Source organism: Motacilla alba, chromosome 1 (assembly GCF_015832195.1).
Source record: "Motacilla alba alba isolate MOTALB_02 chromosome 1, Motacilla_alba_V1.0_pri, whole genome shotgun sequence".
NCBI lineage: Eukaryota > Metazoa > Chordata > Aves > Passeriformes > Motacillidae > Motacilla > Motacilla alba.
The window spans coordinates 82619225-82637157 of NC_052016.1; the positions used below are offsets into that span (position 1 = coordinate 82619225).

A 17933-nucleotide genomic window follows, 5' to 3' on the forward strand; every position below is an offset into this window, starting at 1 on the left:
GCAGGAATTTTCTTCGCTTCCCCCATTCAGTTTTTTGCAGATGCTCATTTGCAGAAAGGAAATTTATGGTTCTGCTCCCCTGCTCTCTTCTCCTAGGTTGGCAGGAATTATCCAGGTCAAGGACTATCATTCTTGTTTTCTCATTCTTTGTGTGACGCATAGAAACATCTTTCCTTTTCTCGTTCCTTTAGACAATGGACTAATCCTCATTCTAACTTGTCAGCTCAGATATTTATGTGTGCAAAAAATAATAATGAGGAAAAAGTATTTAAGGGGCCTAGTCTAACCCTGGTACTACAGAGAGCAATACTGCTGAGGAGTAGTACCTTTTTGACGACTTGCTAGGAGGCAATTTGTAATTTTGGGTCTAGGAGCAGCTGGATTTGTGGTGAGGAGGAAGTTTTCGGGTCTGAGGGTGCTTTTCCTTCCTTCTGCCAGCAAACAGCGATCCACGCCAGGATTTGCTTTTCGCTCCTGTATTCTGTATTTCGGCGATGCAATGTGTAGCACGTTTCTGTGTGTGTGTGTCTGTGTGTGTGCGTCTGTGTGTGTATGCATGTGCGGCTCTCCCTCGCAGTGTCTTCTCTCTAGGATTTCTCCCTGCCTGGCTCCGGAGGCTGCTCCAGCGCTGCGCGGAGCAGAGGTTTCCCTGGCTCCCGTAAATACAGGCACACGCATCCAGTGCACCACACGCACGCACACCACACACACACACACACAGAGGCACACAGGCACGCTCCGAGCCGCTGTCCAGTCCATCCCCACGCCGGCTGCTTTCCCCACCGTCTCCATCCAGCCTAGCAGAGGCGGCAGGCACAGCTCCGCGGCGGATCGCGCTGACGCTGCCCCGGGACTCCGCTCGCAGCAACGCGCCCGCGGTTTTAATCTTCATAAGCTACAGAAGCTACAGACAGATTTTTACCCTCTTTTTTAATTTGCCTTTTTTCTTTTCTTCTTTCGGTTGTGGGGTGTCTGCTTGTGGTTTTGGTTTGTTGGGTTTTTTTCCCCCCCCCCCCTTTTTTTTTTTTTCTTTTGGCGTGGGGCGAGCGCTCTGCGTTTGGAGAAGGAGCCGGAGGGACAAGGCTACCGCTCTCCTGCCCCCGCCGTGCGCGCATGTGTGCGTGTGCGCGCCCATCTCCCCCCCGCCTCGCAAAAGTTTGCCTGGGCAGCCGGGGGGCTCCCGGGCCGCCGCCCCCTCAGCCGGGGGGAGCGGCGGAGGCGCGGCGGAGCGGCGGAGGCGGCGGCGCGGGACTTGCGCGCCGCGCGGGAGTTGCGCTCCGCGCCATGCCGGCGGCGCGGGGGGCTGCGCGGCGCTGCGCTCTGGCGGGGTCGCTGCTGCCGGTGCCGCCGCCGCCGCTCCTGCTGCTGCTGCTGCTGCTGCCCGGTGCTGCCGGCCGCGGGGACCGAGGGCAAGGCGCGGAGCTGCGGCGAGGTGCGGCAGGCGTACAGCGCCAAGGGCTTCAGCCTGGCCAGCGTGCCCTACCAGGAGATCGCAGGTAAGGACGGAGCCGGGCGCGGCGGGGAGCGGGCAGCGGCCGCGGAGCGGGGCCGGCGCTGCCGCCGCCGCGGGGCTGCGCGCACGCCCCGCCGGAGCGCGGCCGGGGATCGCGGCGGTGTGTGCGCGGCGCGGCGCGGAGTGGAGCGGCTCGGGTGGCACCCGGGGGCTTCCCGGAGGAGGGTGTGTGTGCGTGTAGATAAAGATTAAATAAATACAGAAACTAAGGGGCTGGGGGGTAAGTAAAAAAAGGCGAGAATGACGGGGAGGCAGGCAAGCTGAGCCGCGTATTCTGTTCGCCGGCTGAAACTTCTTGAGAGTTGCAGCCGGGCGGCGAGAGGCAGAGGGCAGGTCCGCAGTGGCGGCTGTCCCCGCTGCCGCCCTGTGCCGGGGAGAAAACTTCCCCTTCTGCCCACGGGCACAGGGCGTGAAGGAGGCGGCGGCGGCGGAGGAGGAGGAGGGCGAGGAGGGCAGTCCGGCTCCCCTCCGCCGCCGGGAGGGTCGCCCCTTGGAGGCGGGCGCCTCCGCCGCAGCACGGATCGAGCAGAGGCACCGGCTGCCGGGGAGAGGCACCCACGCACATCTACACACACCCGCCCGGCAGCCTGTAACTTGGCTCTTCCGTCTGTTGAAACATGCCTACAACAGGTTATATCGCAATCCGCCTACGAGGGTGTTGGGAACAGTTTTTTGTTGTAATTCTGTTTCCCTACTTTCCCATACAACCTTATCAATATTGCATCTTTAGGACTGAATGGATAAAAATACGTTTGGGGCTGAAATTCATTTAGCAATCAGAGAGTACCGCAAAAAGAGAGCTATTATACGTGAAGATATGAGCCAGGGCTGCTTAAATCGGACTGCTTGAGCCCTCAGAAAAGGTTTATGCTTCGCCACTGGCACTTTGCTGTTAGGTCCTGCTATTTGTAGAGTGAATTAGATGCTCCTCGGTTTGCTCGCTTCCTCTGGAAAGTTGGAAGCAGTAGATTTATCTTCCTTGAGGTGAAATAATGCCACAGTTATTCACTGTGTAACATTTAGCACTTTACATGAGGAATGATAAATGTAGAAAATCTCAGGACAGCGAGGCTGTAGTTCACAAAGATACAGGGATGGTTGTTCCGTGTTGCACCTTCATCCCTCAGGCTTACTGATTCTCTGGTCTTTCTGTGCTTTTTCCTGTAATTTATATTCAGGTTGCTCATCAGTTTTATGAAATCATGAAATCTCTCCTGTGAGCCACAGATCCTTTGAATATGCAGTCATGCTTTCCCTTTACTCACTGTTACACCACCTGCTTTCAGACAGAATGGTAGGATATCCTCTGTTACATTAAAAAAAAAGAAATTCTAGTAAATTTCAGACTTCTAATAACTTTGGGTAAACACTTGTTGCTTTCAGCTCACTGAGATGTTTTATTGTTTCATATATTTTCTGAATGTACAGTGCCAAGCTGACATGCCATTTTTAAGTAAGCCCAGCATTTACAAGTTTCTGTTGACATGTATCAGTACAGAAAGACTCAGAGTAATTAAATATTTAATAGTAGTTCAATCCAAAATTACTCCACAGTTTCCTGCTAAGTTTTATAAGTAAATATCCTTTTATGATTAAGTACATGATTTATGAGGGTGTGAGTTATTTTTTCTGAGCTTCCTGTTGAAGTAGTTTGTGTTTTTTGTGGTTCATATTCCTTTTTGCTAGCTGGTGTATCAACTTTTGAGCAGTTCTGTTTCTAGCTGTTCAAATTAGTTGTTGGAAGACTAGGATTGCTTTAAAATGTGTTTCTAAGTGTGTTGTTCTTATACGGTGGTGCAAGGTGGGGTAATAGGTGTTCATGCAGCATGGGCTCTTGTTAAAGCTCTGTATTTGCTACCTGGTGCGATGTTGGAAGTGTAGTTAAGGCAGTCAATGTACAGGTGTATGGGTTTGAGAAGCTTTTTTATTCTTCTTCTTCTTTTTTTTTTTTATTCTGTCTTTTTTCCATCATTCTGTCTATCAAAGGCCTCATGTTTTAAGGTGTTCAAAGAACTTTATTACAGTCATATTTGTGAACAAACATTTTGTTTTCAAAAGATTTTGCATCAATGTCTTGATAATATGATAAATAGTAATACACTGTGTGGTTTATGTGCTTTTATTTAACAGTAGTCATGTTTTTTGTTGTAATTTGTTTAAAAGCTATTTTCTAGCTACAACTGTTGAAATGGTAAACTGAAGACAGTGTGTTTGTACTGAGGCAAAGTGTGTATGTACTGATGTAAAGAGCTGTGAAGAATCTGTTCAAATTATAGAGGCTGTGGACTCAGAGGGATCTCTGTTGAATGGAACTGCAGTGCAAGAGACTTGTTAGATAACTTCTGTAATGTTATTTATACTGTCGCTCACTTTTGCACGGAGATGGTAGAAGTTACAGATGAAAAAAGTTGTCAGTTTTCACTCTGTAAGGAAGAGTTTTCCTACGGTATTTTGTTGCATGTGAAATATGTTGAAGTTGGCAGTAATGTGACTCCAGTTGTTCACTGTACTTTTACAACAATGCTAAATTGTGCCATGTGCTTTTATAGAACATATCTGTAACCACCCTTCTGTTTCTGACGTCTTGTCTAATAACCACATTCTGGTGCTGTGACCTTCACTGGAGTACAGCACACAAAGTTGTTTCCTGATATAGCTTAGCAAAGTAACTCCTCAATAAATGAACTTTACCTCAGAATGAGGGGCAGAGGAAGAAAATTTGAAGTACACTTGATACGCTGCTGCACTTAATTCTGTGCATCAGTCACATGCAGGGTGGTGGGTAGCAGGAGTCTGCAGTGTGTGCTTGGCTGTCCTTGCAACAGGCTCCTCTCTGAGAGGAGCTACTCAGGGCTACTCTTTAAGTGGAGTATCCCGTGTGTTAAAAAGAATTCTACTGTGAGACTCAGGTTGCCATGATCCAGCTTATATGAGAGTTAGTGGAGCTCCTGAGGACTTTGCAGGAAACGTTTTGGTGTAGGCAGATCTGTAATTTGAAAGTCAACACACAAGAGAAAAATCATAAAACATATCTTTTGGCAATACTTGTTTAACTCCAGCCATGCCTTCAGTAGCTTACATCGTCTTAGAGGAAGCCATGAAAATTAAAGTTGGATTGTGCCCTTGCCTCAGAATTTTCTGAATGAAAGTGAGTGTCTGACTGTAAAGTAGTGGATGTGTCTGCTTTGTGCCTTTCCACTTCCAAGGTGAAGGGTGTGGGGGTTTTGTGTGTTGTGGTTTTGCTTGGGATTTGGTTTTTTGTTTTGCCTGGGGGGTTTTACTATTTGCTGAATAATAGTTTATTTAGATAAAAACAAGAACTGTTCTGATAAAGCATCCAGCAGTAAATATGTTGAATTCTACATGCTGTATAAGAAGCATGTGAACTTTGCTCTCCTGCACAGATGATGGACGAGGCGAGATTCTGGCAGCACAGTCACCATAGTCAAAGTGACTGAAATGAAAGCAGAACCAAACCCTTCATTTTGAAGGTCAGGAGTCACTTGAAATTGTGCTTTGATGAATAGGCTTTATACTGGCATAATACAGAGGCGTTGACTGAAGAGAGCAAGCATCCATAACACAGTTGTTTTTAGCTCCTAAGTGGTAATAGTAACAACTATAATAATAATACCTCAGTAGTCACCCATGCAATGGAGCTATTAGTCCATGTCAGATGTTCCCAAGATATTCTTTCTGAATGTTTTGCTTTTGTACTCTAAAATGCAGTAATAGATTGACAGAATAGGGAAAATCCTCTTAACTGAGTCTGTATCCATGTACTTGTTCATTAATACCTTCTTTTACTGTTTCTCTGCTGCTCTCACTGAGAGCTGTGAGGAGAAATTGCCTGTAGACCAGGAGGTAGATGGGGATTAACAGACAGACACCTTGTGAGGTTGCCTCAGCAGTGTTAAAAAAGAAATAGCCTTGCTAAAATAAATACTATATTCAGTGCAAATTTGTGAAATCTGTTTTGGGCCATTAGACATTAATTCACTCCTGATCTCCATGATGGCAGTGAAGATGGACATGGAATTTCAAGTAAACTTTAAACTTCCTTTTTGTTTGAACTCTGATGTAGTTGTATCCTCCACATTGTGTGTGACCCCCTCTCACCTCTGTTAGCAGTTGCAGTAATTGCAGCATCAAGAGTCTCTCTGGTCACCTCTCCTTATAGCCTCCCTTATTTTCCAGCTGTGAGTGCATGGTGCATGCTTATAAATTGGCATGTGCATGTAGGTGGGAGGAAGTGCAGCTTTCCTAAGACCTATCTTTGATGTTACTTCTGTACATCTTTATAGGTTTGTATGTGACTGATTCCATTAAAGGGAATATCAGTTACGTATGCACATCTAAAACCTAAAGGTGATGTTTGTAAGATCAGGGTCTTTGAGAAGAAATAGCATGTTTTTAATGCTTATAAATAATTCAATTTTGAATGAGAATTTTATATCTCAGCATCTGGAGTTTCCCAGTGTGACTTTATGCTAGAGTATTTTGGAAAGAGAGACTTTAAAATAGAAAAGGCAATGCTTTAATAACTAATGTAATTATGAACTTCAGTTTATTATCTCTCATAATCTCTTTTCTTTCTGTTGCCAGTCTGATTTATAATCAGAAAACATAAAGTATAATATTTTCTATACTTCTAAGTGCTAATGTGTTAAACTGTTCTAAAGCTGTATTAGTACTTGTTTCATCATATGCTGTTGTGAAATACTCCTGAGATTAGGTGGTGTTCAGACACCAGAGGTCAAGCACTATGTTAAAAGCTCAGGCCATTCTTTTTTATATTACTGCAATAAAGAATATATTCATTTCATTTATATTACCACTTGGCTCTCATAAAAGGTCAGTTTCAGCTGAATGTACAATTACTTGCAAATGGCAAATCTTATAACAAGCGATCAACAATAAAAGCTTTTCTGGGTAATTTGTCTTTAAAACTGCTACCTGCCACTTCTTTTGAATGACTTGAGCATCTTGCAGCATCACTTGGAGATCTCTGTCTTATTCCCCATGACACATGGAAAAAAACTATGCATACTAATCTTCTTTTCTGCTTAGTAAAGTAAAAATGCATAATTACATTAAAATTTCTAGTTGAAATAACAGGCTTGGTGCTTAAAACTCCATTATGGTATCAAAGTATCAGCACTCCCATTACTAGCAAAATGAAATTACTTTTCTAGTGAACTATGACTGTATGCCCCCTTTTGTATCTAGTTAATGGGTGCTCTCTCCCTGTGAAGGGAACCCACATTCTGTGGTTTTGACTGTTCATGCTACCAGCCATAATTATTTTAGCAGTTTAAATACATGTAAAAGAATTAGCAATTCTTCAGAAATTCCTAAGAACAGATATAAAGGTTGGCGTTTAAAGGCAAAATTGTTATTATGCTAAAGAGAGAGAATACATTATAAAATGCAAAAGGAATTTAAAATGTGTTGCAGATGGCAAGAAAACATATGCTGGTAAAATTCATAGCACTTTATTCCTCTGTATGTAAAAAAGGCCTAAAAACCTACTGAAACTAAGATTTGCTTTTTTCACTACCTATTGCTGTAGAGCTCCAGCGCACATACAAAAAATGAGCTCCACTAATAAGAACATTGCTAGCTCTTGTTATAGGAGGCTGTCACAGAGACCATCAGCTCTCTCCGACGAGTTTCTTTTGGCTAATGTGACCTTTTCCTTCCAGCAAAGTTGAACAGCAGCACTTTTTTCTGTTGAGCAATTGTGGAACACACAAGACACGTGGCATTTGGAGGCAGGTGCTGCCAAAGAGGTTCCCTCTGACTGCACAGGTGACAGCAATTTGTGTCCTACTGTGACATCCGCCCAGCAGAGCCAGTCTCTGTGGCAAAGTCAGGGTTTGTGGGTCGTGCTGGGAGGGTTGCTGTCCCCTCCAGCCACTGTGAAACCTGAATGTGCAGGGAGAGGGTCTGCAGCACAACCCCAGCTCTGAGATGGGATGGAGACCTGCTTGCCACCTGTCCTGGTCCTGATTTTCAGGGTTCTGCTTTCAGTACCCCAGAAAGAAGCAGCCAGGGCTGATACTCCTAATGCAAACAGCAAATTGCTCTCCAGCTCACCTGGCCTGTGAGGTCTGTCACCTTGTGCTTCTAATGACCTTTTAACAGTGTCTCCAGCTGAGCAGCAGATGTAAAGGATACTGAGCATCTCGTGCTGGTTTTTTTTTCCTCCTGAAAGAAGCATTTCTACAGACACTCGACAAACAGTGGAGCCTTGAACCTGCTCACTGACCTGTTGGGTTTAAAATAGCAGGGCAAATCTCCCCAAAATAAGTGAGAGTGTCGACTGCTTTTAACAGGTGCTGTGGAGTCGTATGAAATAAGTTTGCTTACAGAGTAACACATAGTATCTCTGTGTGTGCATGTATGTGCATGCAGAGGTAAGGTCACAGCTTTTACCTGGAGTGGCTGCGAAGTCACATTTAAGGACTGACAGAGCTAGAGAAGTTGCGCATTACCAGAACAGGCACTTGCAAACCAGGTTGAAACTTTGTTTTATGGGCCCATGTGACCAACACCTGAATGCAAACATTAGGCACAATAAAAACTACACAGGACTCACTTCATAGATGTCTGAAAGATCGAAGGCTAAGTCAACCATGCTAATCCTACTGTTTGGGAAGTCCAATTAGTTCAAGCTTGATGCTTGACTAAGCAGTAGGTCCCATAATCTGCCCTGTAAGTCAAAAGCTAGACTTCTCTTTTGCCAGAAAGTTTCTTTGCCAGTCTGCGCAGCTCTTGATGTGTTTATAATGGTAGCAACATATTTATCTGATGTTTTTAGCCATGTCCCCCGGCTTGTGTATTGAATTTTTAACATGCTAGGGACTGTAGGATCATTTTTTGTCATTTGTATGAGTTGGCCTTGGAGAGAAGTCAGTGCATGAGGTGAGGCTTTCGTACATCTCAGTATCAGATTGTGATGTGCTATAGTGGGAGAATGTACGTGGATACTGCTGTGGCTGGAGAACTGTGGAGGTATGTGGAAGTACTCCAGACCTGGCAAAATACAGTCTGTAAATGCCTCACTGTGGTTCTCAGGTCAAATGTCTGTGGATGGCTTTTGAGTTATTGTTGGTATCCCTTACAACCTTGGTGTTTGTCTTTGAGAGCAGTAATTAATACAGGAAACTAAAATGGCTTTCTTAAACAGGATTTATATTTTAAGTAGTGAAGCATAACAGTGGGGACCAGATCTTTATGTGCACTATCCTGCCAAAAGTACAACAGTGATGCCTGATGGTCACATGGCCAAGGAGGCTCTTGTCATATCCTGTGTACATTTCCTGTAAGCTCTTTTCAGTTCAGGATTCAGGTTTCCCATCTTCAGGAAATGTTGCTCTGAGATGCTGACCTGAACTGGAAAGCTGACCTGATAGGAAATACACCAAAAACTTTGAAGTTGCTCAAGATGGTATGTGGGAATACCTGAAGTCATTATGAGAGCATGGGGCTCACAATCTTTTGGTGTCCTTCAGGTAGATGTCTTACAATTCTGTTGAAACTGCTAGAGAAAGTTTGTCCATCTTTTCTCATGTGTCACTGAAACACAGCATGGCAGCAGTATAGTGGTCTTAGCAGTATAGTTCAGAAGAAACTATTAGAAGCTGAACATTTTTGGCTATTATCTCCACTTCTGTTCTTGGTTTTCTAACTGCATCACCATCAACTTTACAAGCCACACTAGCAAAGTCATCTGTTTTCCAAAACTGATGGAGCTGAACACTTGCCTGGGATGAGGAAAAGTACTTAAAGGATGTTACTACCTTAGGGAAACTCTTATTTGTTATCATGTCAGTGTGTGATAGTTAATGTGGTCAGTTTAGTGGATGTCCGCTGATTTTATGGCATGTTGAATTTGGGGGTTAGGAGGCAAATGGATGAGGTTGTTAGACCTCATGTTTGTATACTGTTATTTATCACTGTTTTCATGTTTCAAATCTTTTCTACACCTGAGGGTGCCCATTCCCAACTCTGTACACCTTTGACCTTACAGTTGTGCTCACAGTAGCACAGAAATAGAGATAGTTAAAAGCAGTGGCAAAATGCTTCTTTGTATGTCCTAACTATCCAGTTGTCAGCCGTGAGACTTCAGATGTTGAACAATTTCTAAATGCCTTCCAGTTTCTAAGTAACCTTGTTTTTAAATGAGTGCTTGTCCTTAAGAAGTGTGAACAATGAAGTGACAAATCAGAGGCAAGGGCTGCAAGGGCTGATGAACAGCAGTGTCCAGTGGCTCAGCCTGATCTGTTTTCTATCTGTTTCAGAGGGAAAGGAGCTGTGAATACAAACAGCAACTTCATCTTCTTTAGTTACGCAGAATTGATTCATAGAGTAAACACAAAATATGAATATTTAGTTCTCTGATATTAGCTTTTGGCTTTACAACTTTAAGTTAAAACGGCATATAAGCAATTTAGGCTCCTTGGATGAGAATAGATATATATAATTTAATCTGTCAGCACTATCTTTGTTGCAGAGAAATATGGAAAATACCTATTGAACAGTTTCTCACTCAGGCCATTTTTCCTTTAACCAGTTAGAGGCATTTTGAGTTACAGTATTCTTATCTGGTCCAATCTTGGCATAGCATGCATGTATTTAAAACTGTTTCAAAAATTTGATGCCGACTCACAGTAAAACTTTCCTTAATAAAACAGTTTTTATTTTGTGAAGGAGTCTATCCTTGTCAAGCAGTCCTGTTGCAAAATAAAACAGGCAGGACAGGTAACACAAATCAAAATTGCAAAATAAGTCGTGTTGGCTTGACCTAGAGGTTTAGGTGGTTTTGTGCAGAAAATCAAAATCTAATTTAAAAATGAAAGCATTAAAAAAATGGCACAGGGGTTGTTTATTTATTGAATTGGTAACAACCAGGAGCAGTATTCCTTGACCATTATTATTGCAAGAGATGTTTTTGTGGTGACTATGGCCTGGCAATAAGCACTGTTAATGGAATACCTGGAACATAGCTAATATTCACTGATTAAAGACAAACACCTGTCTTTGCCATGCAGCATGGCTGATGAAGTGGAAGGACTTCCAGAAAGGACTTCCTGAAACTGAATGCTGAAACAGTGATTAGCTTGTTCTTAAAGCTGATCTTCAGAAGTCCTGTACTGTTCTTTAAATGAGAACTCCAAAGCCTCTTTCTTCTTTAACTACTGAGATAGCATACTAAGAGCCGTGTGTGAATTGATTGTAGTCAGATTGGCTCTGAGGCATGTGTATGCTTCTGTTTTTAGATTTTTTGAGTTAAAGACCCCTCCACCCTCCCAAACCTGATTTTTGCCTATCTGCCTCCATTGAATGCAGCTGGTAGAGGAATTTGATTTAGGATTAATTGGAGAGTTTTTTTTTACAAAAGTAAATAGAGCAGTAAATGATCAAAATTTATAATTGCAATTTAATTGTGAGAAGCACTGAAGAAATGCAAGGAAGGAACAGTCCTGTCTCCAAAGAGGTTCCGTTTTACATTTGTGTCAGTATTTCTTCATGAGACTTACAAAACCATAATATCATAGTTATGTATGTACTGTTCAAACCTTTCTCTGTTACATAGACATCAAACATAATACAAATAAATCTGCTACTTATTTTTTAGTTGTCCTTCTAAAAGATGCCAGCTTCATATCCTGGTGAGATTTAACAGTAAATGATGGATTGTTTGTGGATGCATCTTTGTACCTTGTTAATTAGTAATTTACAGTTTGAGTTTGCTTTTTTAAAGCAGCTCCAGCTGGACACTGTAAATCATTGTCTAAAACACAGTCTATGCACAGTACAGAAACTGGCCAAACCACAAACTCTTTCCACCTCTTATACCAAAATCTGGTTGCTGGCAAATACTTATACACATAAATACAGATCACTGATGAAGTAAAGCTTTTTGTATCTGATGAATGTATTTAAATTGCTCCTCTCACAGTCTGCCCAACAGACTAATTCTGTCTCTTCAGCCTAGAGGAATACCGGAATAATAATAATGGAGTATTATGTCCACAGTGTATACATATATACATATTCATAAACCCTTGTACCCAAACAGCTCCTTCCATTCAAAAAGTCTGCTGAGATTGTATCACGTTCTGAGGTGTATGTAACGCTATGGATAATGAGTGGATTACAAATTTGGATTATAAGTGAGGTCCAATTGTCTTTTGAATAGTTGCATCATTTTCCTGTCATTGGTAGTTTTTTTTCTGCTTTGAATGTTCTAGAGTAATTTCCATTTTTCAGTGACAGGATGATCACTGATGCTGTTACCTTCATGCCTAATGGACCTCCAGCTAAATCTGATTTTGACCAAAGAGGAAATGCTACAGAAGTTCCCTGTACTTTTTGACTGCAAGAAGAGCAAAAAGCCAACTCAAGATGAAGCAAACTCTACACTTAAGAGTAGATTTATCCAGATGTTATTCTGTAATGCCAAACAAATCTGATATCAGTCCATAAACTTCAGCAGGGTTAAAAAATCATGTGTGTCACTTTGCTATTGATTTATAAACTTTTAGGTTATTTTTATAATCCTTTCACCATCATTATTACATTTATTGTACAGCACAGACAATATACCTTTCTAGAAAGAATAATGGCATTGGAAAATTAGGATCATCATCATTTTAATGGCTGTTACCTAAGTGCTCATCTTTTTGTTCCATTCTGTGACTTGCCTGATGTTTGGAGCTGATCAGCTTGTTGCATCCAGTGACTATTTAGATGAGTCATAAGACAAAAGGACTGATGTAGCAAAATAAAACTTCTCAAAATGGATATTAAGGTTTCTATACCTTTATGTAAATCCAATGTAGAGATATAGAGATACAGAGATACAAAATCCTAATCAGTTGAAATGGGCAAATATGACATGAGCCATTTAAAATTTTCAACAATAAGCATTTTGGGAAGTTGATACTAACAGCTAGCAGCCACATTTTCTGATTAATACATATTTGTATTTTTGACACGCTCATATGAAAGGCAAATTTGTAAACATTACCAATATTTATTCTGCAAATATTTGTCTCATTTTTATTTCACCCTGCTGTGATCTGCAAGTGCTAATCATTGGAACCCTTTGGAGCAAAGAAACTTATCAGGTTGCATTAGATATAACAGGAACAAAATATTCAAACAAATTTTTGAGGAAAAAGTGTCTTGGTCGATCTAATTTTACAAGTGAGCTGCAGGCATGTCTTTCAACAGTGAGGAGTTAATTTGCAAAGACGAGTTATAGAATATATTCTGAACATTTTCGCAGTTCCTTACGGGGAACTTCTCTCTTCTAAATCCTTCTTTTCCATTCTATCCACACCACTTCTCGTTTACGCTACACAGACACATACATACATCCCCGTTTCAAAAGAAGAAAAATATAACAGATAATTCAGTTTCTAAAGTTACTTGTCATTGCTGAAATACTTATTGCTTCCACAAAGATTTAGGCCGTCACTGTTTTTACTGATACAGTCCCTTATTTTAGGCAGCTTCCTGCCTTGCAGGATAATTTCTCATACGGGTACTTAAGCAACAGGATACAATGCATGAGGGAAGTTAGTCAGAATAACTGAATAATCAGCCAGTGAATGTGATGTAGGAAAAAAACCCTTTGTGTGATGCTTGCTGATGGATGGGTGAGAGAGTTGAGTCCTCCCTCCACCTTTTGAGACAACATCTTCAAGGCAGTTTTTTTGGAGGGATGCATGTGATACATTGCTTCTTTTTGAAGCAATTCCACTGTACATAAATAGTATCGCATAATAACAAGAAATAATGTGGGAGTGGAGAGGGATGTTTTACAATATGCATGCAGTGATAGGACAAGGGGCTGTGGCTTTAAGGTGAAAGAGTATAGGTTTAGATTAGGTATGAGGGAGAAACTCCTTACTGTGAGGCACTGAAAAATGTTGCCCAGGAGTGTTACATACGCTCCATCTCTGGAAGCATTCATGGTCAGGCTATATGGGACTTTGAAGAACCTGCTTTACTGAAAAGTATCCCTACCTATGGCAGGGGGTTGGAACTAGATAATTTGCAAGGTCCCTTCCAACCCAAATAATTCCATGAATCTATGATTCTGTGTTCGTTGAGACAGAGAGGGTGTTTTGTTTTGTGTCTGTTTTTTAGCACATCACTGTTAACTATTGGAAGTACACATGATTATTGTTGAAGTTGAGTTTTGGATAGGCTGTAGTTCCAAAAATGGTTTGATCATTCCTCAAACATGTGCGTGAAACAGAAAACATTCCTGGAAGATGTTTTTATTTTCCTGTTAGTGGGAGTGGGTGGAGGTGCAGAACAGTTCCTTCTATACCCTCACGAGGGGTTTAACATTTTGTGTTCTATAAATATATATTTTTTTAAGGAATATTTATATTTTAGGAGTAATACTGTAAAAACAAACAATAACGTCCCATGGAGAGTCAGCAGCAGAAATCTTAGTGTTATCTGCTAAAGAAGAAGCTGTTCTCCTAAGGTGTTCCACTAAGGTTAAGGTACAAGAGAGAGGTCTTGAACATCCTGTGGGTTCTGTCTGTTTCCAGTACAAGTTTTATTTTCTTTATGAGCCTAGATATAAACTTGGTACTGGGAATAGTAGCAGCTTGAAAACTTTCTCCTGGGGAAATTGTTTGACTTTTGAAGCACCTTAGAAGGTTGCAAAGGTATTGCTGGCCAACAGGCACAAAATAATTTGATATAAAACTGAGCTCTAGGTTGCTGTTGGAAACCACCAAGATAATAAGTCAGTTTTAGAAAAAAACAGATTCATTATTTTTTAATTGGGCTGCTCATCAAAAATGCAAGAGGTGTTCCAAATATCATGAAATTTAAGGAAATTAGGTTCTGATGAATTCCATGTACATAACATGATTATTCTATAAATTATACACTGCTGACCCTTGCAAGTGAGTTCTTCCTCCTTTTCAAATGTCTTCTCAGGTGAAAAACAACACAAACATCAATTTAAGCAGTATATAAACACGAAATGAAGTAAGTACTTAAAATGAAAATTTAACAAGACCAAAAGCATTTTGGCAAGATCGTTCCAGGGAACAGTTAAAATAAATGAGAACAGCTTTCCTTTGTGATTAACACCATTATATTCTCATTCATTTATGACATTATATTAATTCAGGATATTATATTCATTCAAGACTTACACAGCAATTTTCAGAGGAGCAGTGTAACAACAAAATGAGAAAAGCAATAAAAGACAGAACTAATAATACATTTGATATTGAGAGAAAGGAGGATGCAGAGTGGGCTTGGAAAATTGGGGCATATCTACATTCAGCTTGCTTCAGAACTCTGATGAAGGAAGATGTAGGAACTGAAGAAGCATTTCTTGTGCAGTTACGTAGACATAACCGTGACACAGGAGGTGGAAATTTGGTGGAATGCTAATGAGTGGACTTACAAGGCTTTCTGAGATTGGTTTTTACTTTCACTTTCAGTATGAATTCTCTCCTTGTTGCCATCAATTCTGAAAATAAAACCAGGATAAAAACTCTCTTTCTAAGAATTTTGCGGTCATTTTATAGGGGCTTAGTATCAGTTCAGTACAATATGTACTGAACAGTACAATCCAGTTCAGTACAATTGTACTGAACTCAAAAGTGAGCGTGACACTTCTATCACTTATCTGACTGTGTGTTTGTGAGTGACTAACAACTGCAGCAGTCCTGTGTGATGTCTTTCTGAAAGTCCCTCCCCTTAGTGTCTTGTCTTTCTCTTCCTTTAGTCCTTCCCTGAACATCCACTAGGTTTTCAGCATCTCTGCATCCCCCCTTTAGCACATCTCAAAGAGCTTGATACAGTCTCAAAATGCTCTTACCTCTGTGAACATCCTGTCAGCAGTCCTTTACCTCTGTACAGAATTACCCTGTTCCATGTGCACAGCATGCTGGAGGAAGCGTTTCTTTCTTTGACTTCTTTTTTTTTCATATCAGATACAACAATCTCATCAAGAAATCATTCTTCTTGGGCACTCATGAGTAGCTGACTCAGTGTCCTCTTGTTTTCACTGACTAGGTTACTAGAATTCTTTTACCTTTATTGTTTCTTTAGTCCTTCCCAGGAGTTAGTATTTAATTTGTGTTGCTTTATTATAAAGATGACTTGACAGTAGATTTCCAACAGCTTCACTCCATGTTACTTTTTCCCAGTTGCTTGGTCTTTTTGTTGGATTTTTTTTGGTGTACGTCCATGTCCTGGCCCTGGCTGGCCTCCCTCTCCTTTCCCCTCCTGCTTTTTTAAAATTGCTCTCAGTATTGTGCTTCTGCAACTTCAGACTGTAGTTTTATCTGCCAGTTACTGAAAAGAAGATGTCATTTAGTGTGGTCTTCTTATACTTAGGATTTAGCCTCCTTTCAGTGAATTTTCTGTCAGCCTTTTCTTGGAGCACTTTCTGACTAAAGCCTGTCAAGACTGCTGGATTTTAGAAGGGCCAGGACTTCTTTCTTTGCCCAGAATTTTATTTTCTGTACTATTTATTTTGGCAGATAATTTTCTTGAAAGTTATGCTGTATGTAAGAAACTCCTGGGGATACAGAGAGGAGTCCAGTCTTTGAGAAGGAGCAAAGCATTGTGGAGCAAAAGTATGAAGCACACAACTTTGCTTCTGCAGAGCTATGTAAAAGTAAAGAAACACAGACTGAGTTTTGCAATATCTGCTGGAACAAAAGACATAATAACTAAAGTAATCTTTTTTAATTTTTGCATGTGCTAACGAAGCAATTTTACTTAAATTTGGACAGTATCAGAATCTTGTTTACAAACTCTAATTTTACAGCTCATCTGTAATTAGTATTTTATTCCTAGACTGTGGAAGTTAAACCCTGTGGAATTCCTTTTAAAAAAGGAAAACCACTAGCTGTCCATCCCTATTCCTGCTACAGCAGAGGCCCCGGGAGTTTTCTGCTAATATTCTCCTGTACTCACAAGAACTGCAGAGGCATCCTTCGTGAGCCAGCAGGTGGGGCATCTGTCTCTGTGAGAGCTTCAGGCAGGAGATGGCAACAGCTTCACTGTGGTCCCCTCACTCTCCTGTGAGGTGAGTAATTAAAAAATCATTGAATGTTTTTGTGTTTAAAGGTACCATAAAAAACATCTAGTTCCAGCCTGCCTTTTCTTGGGCTGGGACACCTTCCAGTAGACCATGTTGCTCAGATTCCAAACTAAACTGGCCTTGAGCAGTTGGAGGGATGGGGCAGTCACAGCTTCTCTGGGCAGCCTGTTCCAGTGTCTCACCACCCTCACAATGAAGAATGTCTTCCTAAAATTTAATCTAATGCTACATTAGATTAGATTCGATATTTCTGTTTAAAGCCATTCCACCCTTGTTCTGTTGCTTCATGTCCTTGTAAAAAGTTCCTCTCTAGCTTTTCAGTAGGCCCTCTTTAGGTACTGGAAGGCTGCTCTAAGTTTTCCATGAAGCCTTCTCTTCTTCAGACTGAACAACCCCAAGTCTCTCAGCCTGTCTTCACAGGAGAGGTGTTCCAGCCCTGTGATTATTTTCATGGCCATCCTCTGGATGTGCTCCAGCAAATCCATACCCTTCGTACGAGTCATTACTGTAATGAGCTTCCCCTGGCATCTCAGGTGGCTGCACTCCAGGCACCAGTGCCTTGCAGCCCACCTACCAATGATGTGGTGTGGCCCAGGTGGGTCAGGATGCCCTGCCTGACCTGACCTACATTGAGTAACAGCACCTGTTGCCTTGTGAAGTAATTTAATACTGTATGGAGTAGAAGAAGGTATTGGATTGGTTTGGATTTGGGTGTAGGACATGACTTCAAATAAAGATGTTAGGACTGAGAGGTTTATTGAACTTTTTCTTTCTCACTTTTAGGGGAGGGAGAAATACAGCGGTACAGATGTATTTTTGCTTCTCAATCACCAGCACTTTGGGAAGAATACAGGAAAAGGGCAAAACAAGAAAAAAGCAGCCACAAGATAGAAGTGGCGGGATGTGCTGAAAAGCACTGCCTTTGCCATTCTGCTATACTCAGAAAAGTCAAAATCTACATCAGAATATGGGAATGAAAAATGACAGTCTTCCAGACTGAAGCCTGACAGAATTGCAGCAAATATAAGCTAACTCCAAGAGAAGCACTGCTTATCTACCATTTACCATGATGTTGAGTCTTAAGATGAAAAGTGTGATACTGTATTTCACTTTTTAATGTCATTATTTCATAATTACTCCAGAAAGTTTACTGTAGGGACATTTAGCATTGCCAGTAGCTTTTTCATCTTATCGAATAGCACTGAAAAGGAATCAACATAATGAAATCCAAATACAAAATTAATGTGAAATTGCCAAAGATTTGGCTTTTTTGTTTGTTGTGTTTTGTTTTTTTTGTTGTGTTTTGATTTTAAC

At 41.3% G+C, this 17933-nt stretch overlaps 1 protein-coding gene across 1 annotated transcript in view; it reads left to right on the top strand.

The window, feature by feature from the left end:
* Positions 1 to 955: 955 nt before the first annotated feature.
* Positions 956 to 17933, top strand: part of GPC6 (glypican 6) — a gene marked incomplete at its 5' end in the record, with an annotated part of 732861 nt that continues 715883 nt past the window's right edge. The window contains one exon of the mRNA XM_038143686.1: positions 956 to 1496. Coding sequence (XP_037999614.1) covers positions 956 to 1496 — 541 coding nt within the window. The remainder of the gene's footprint in view (positions 1497 to 17933) is intronic.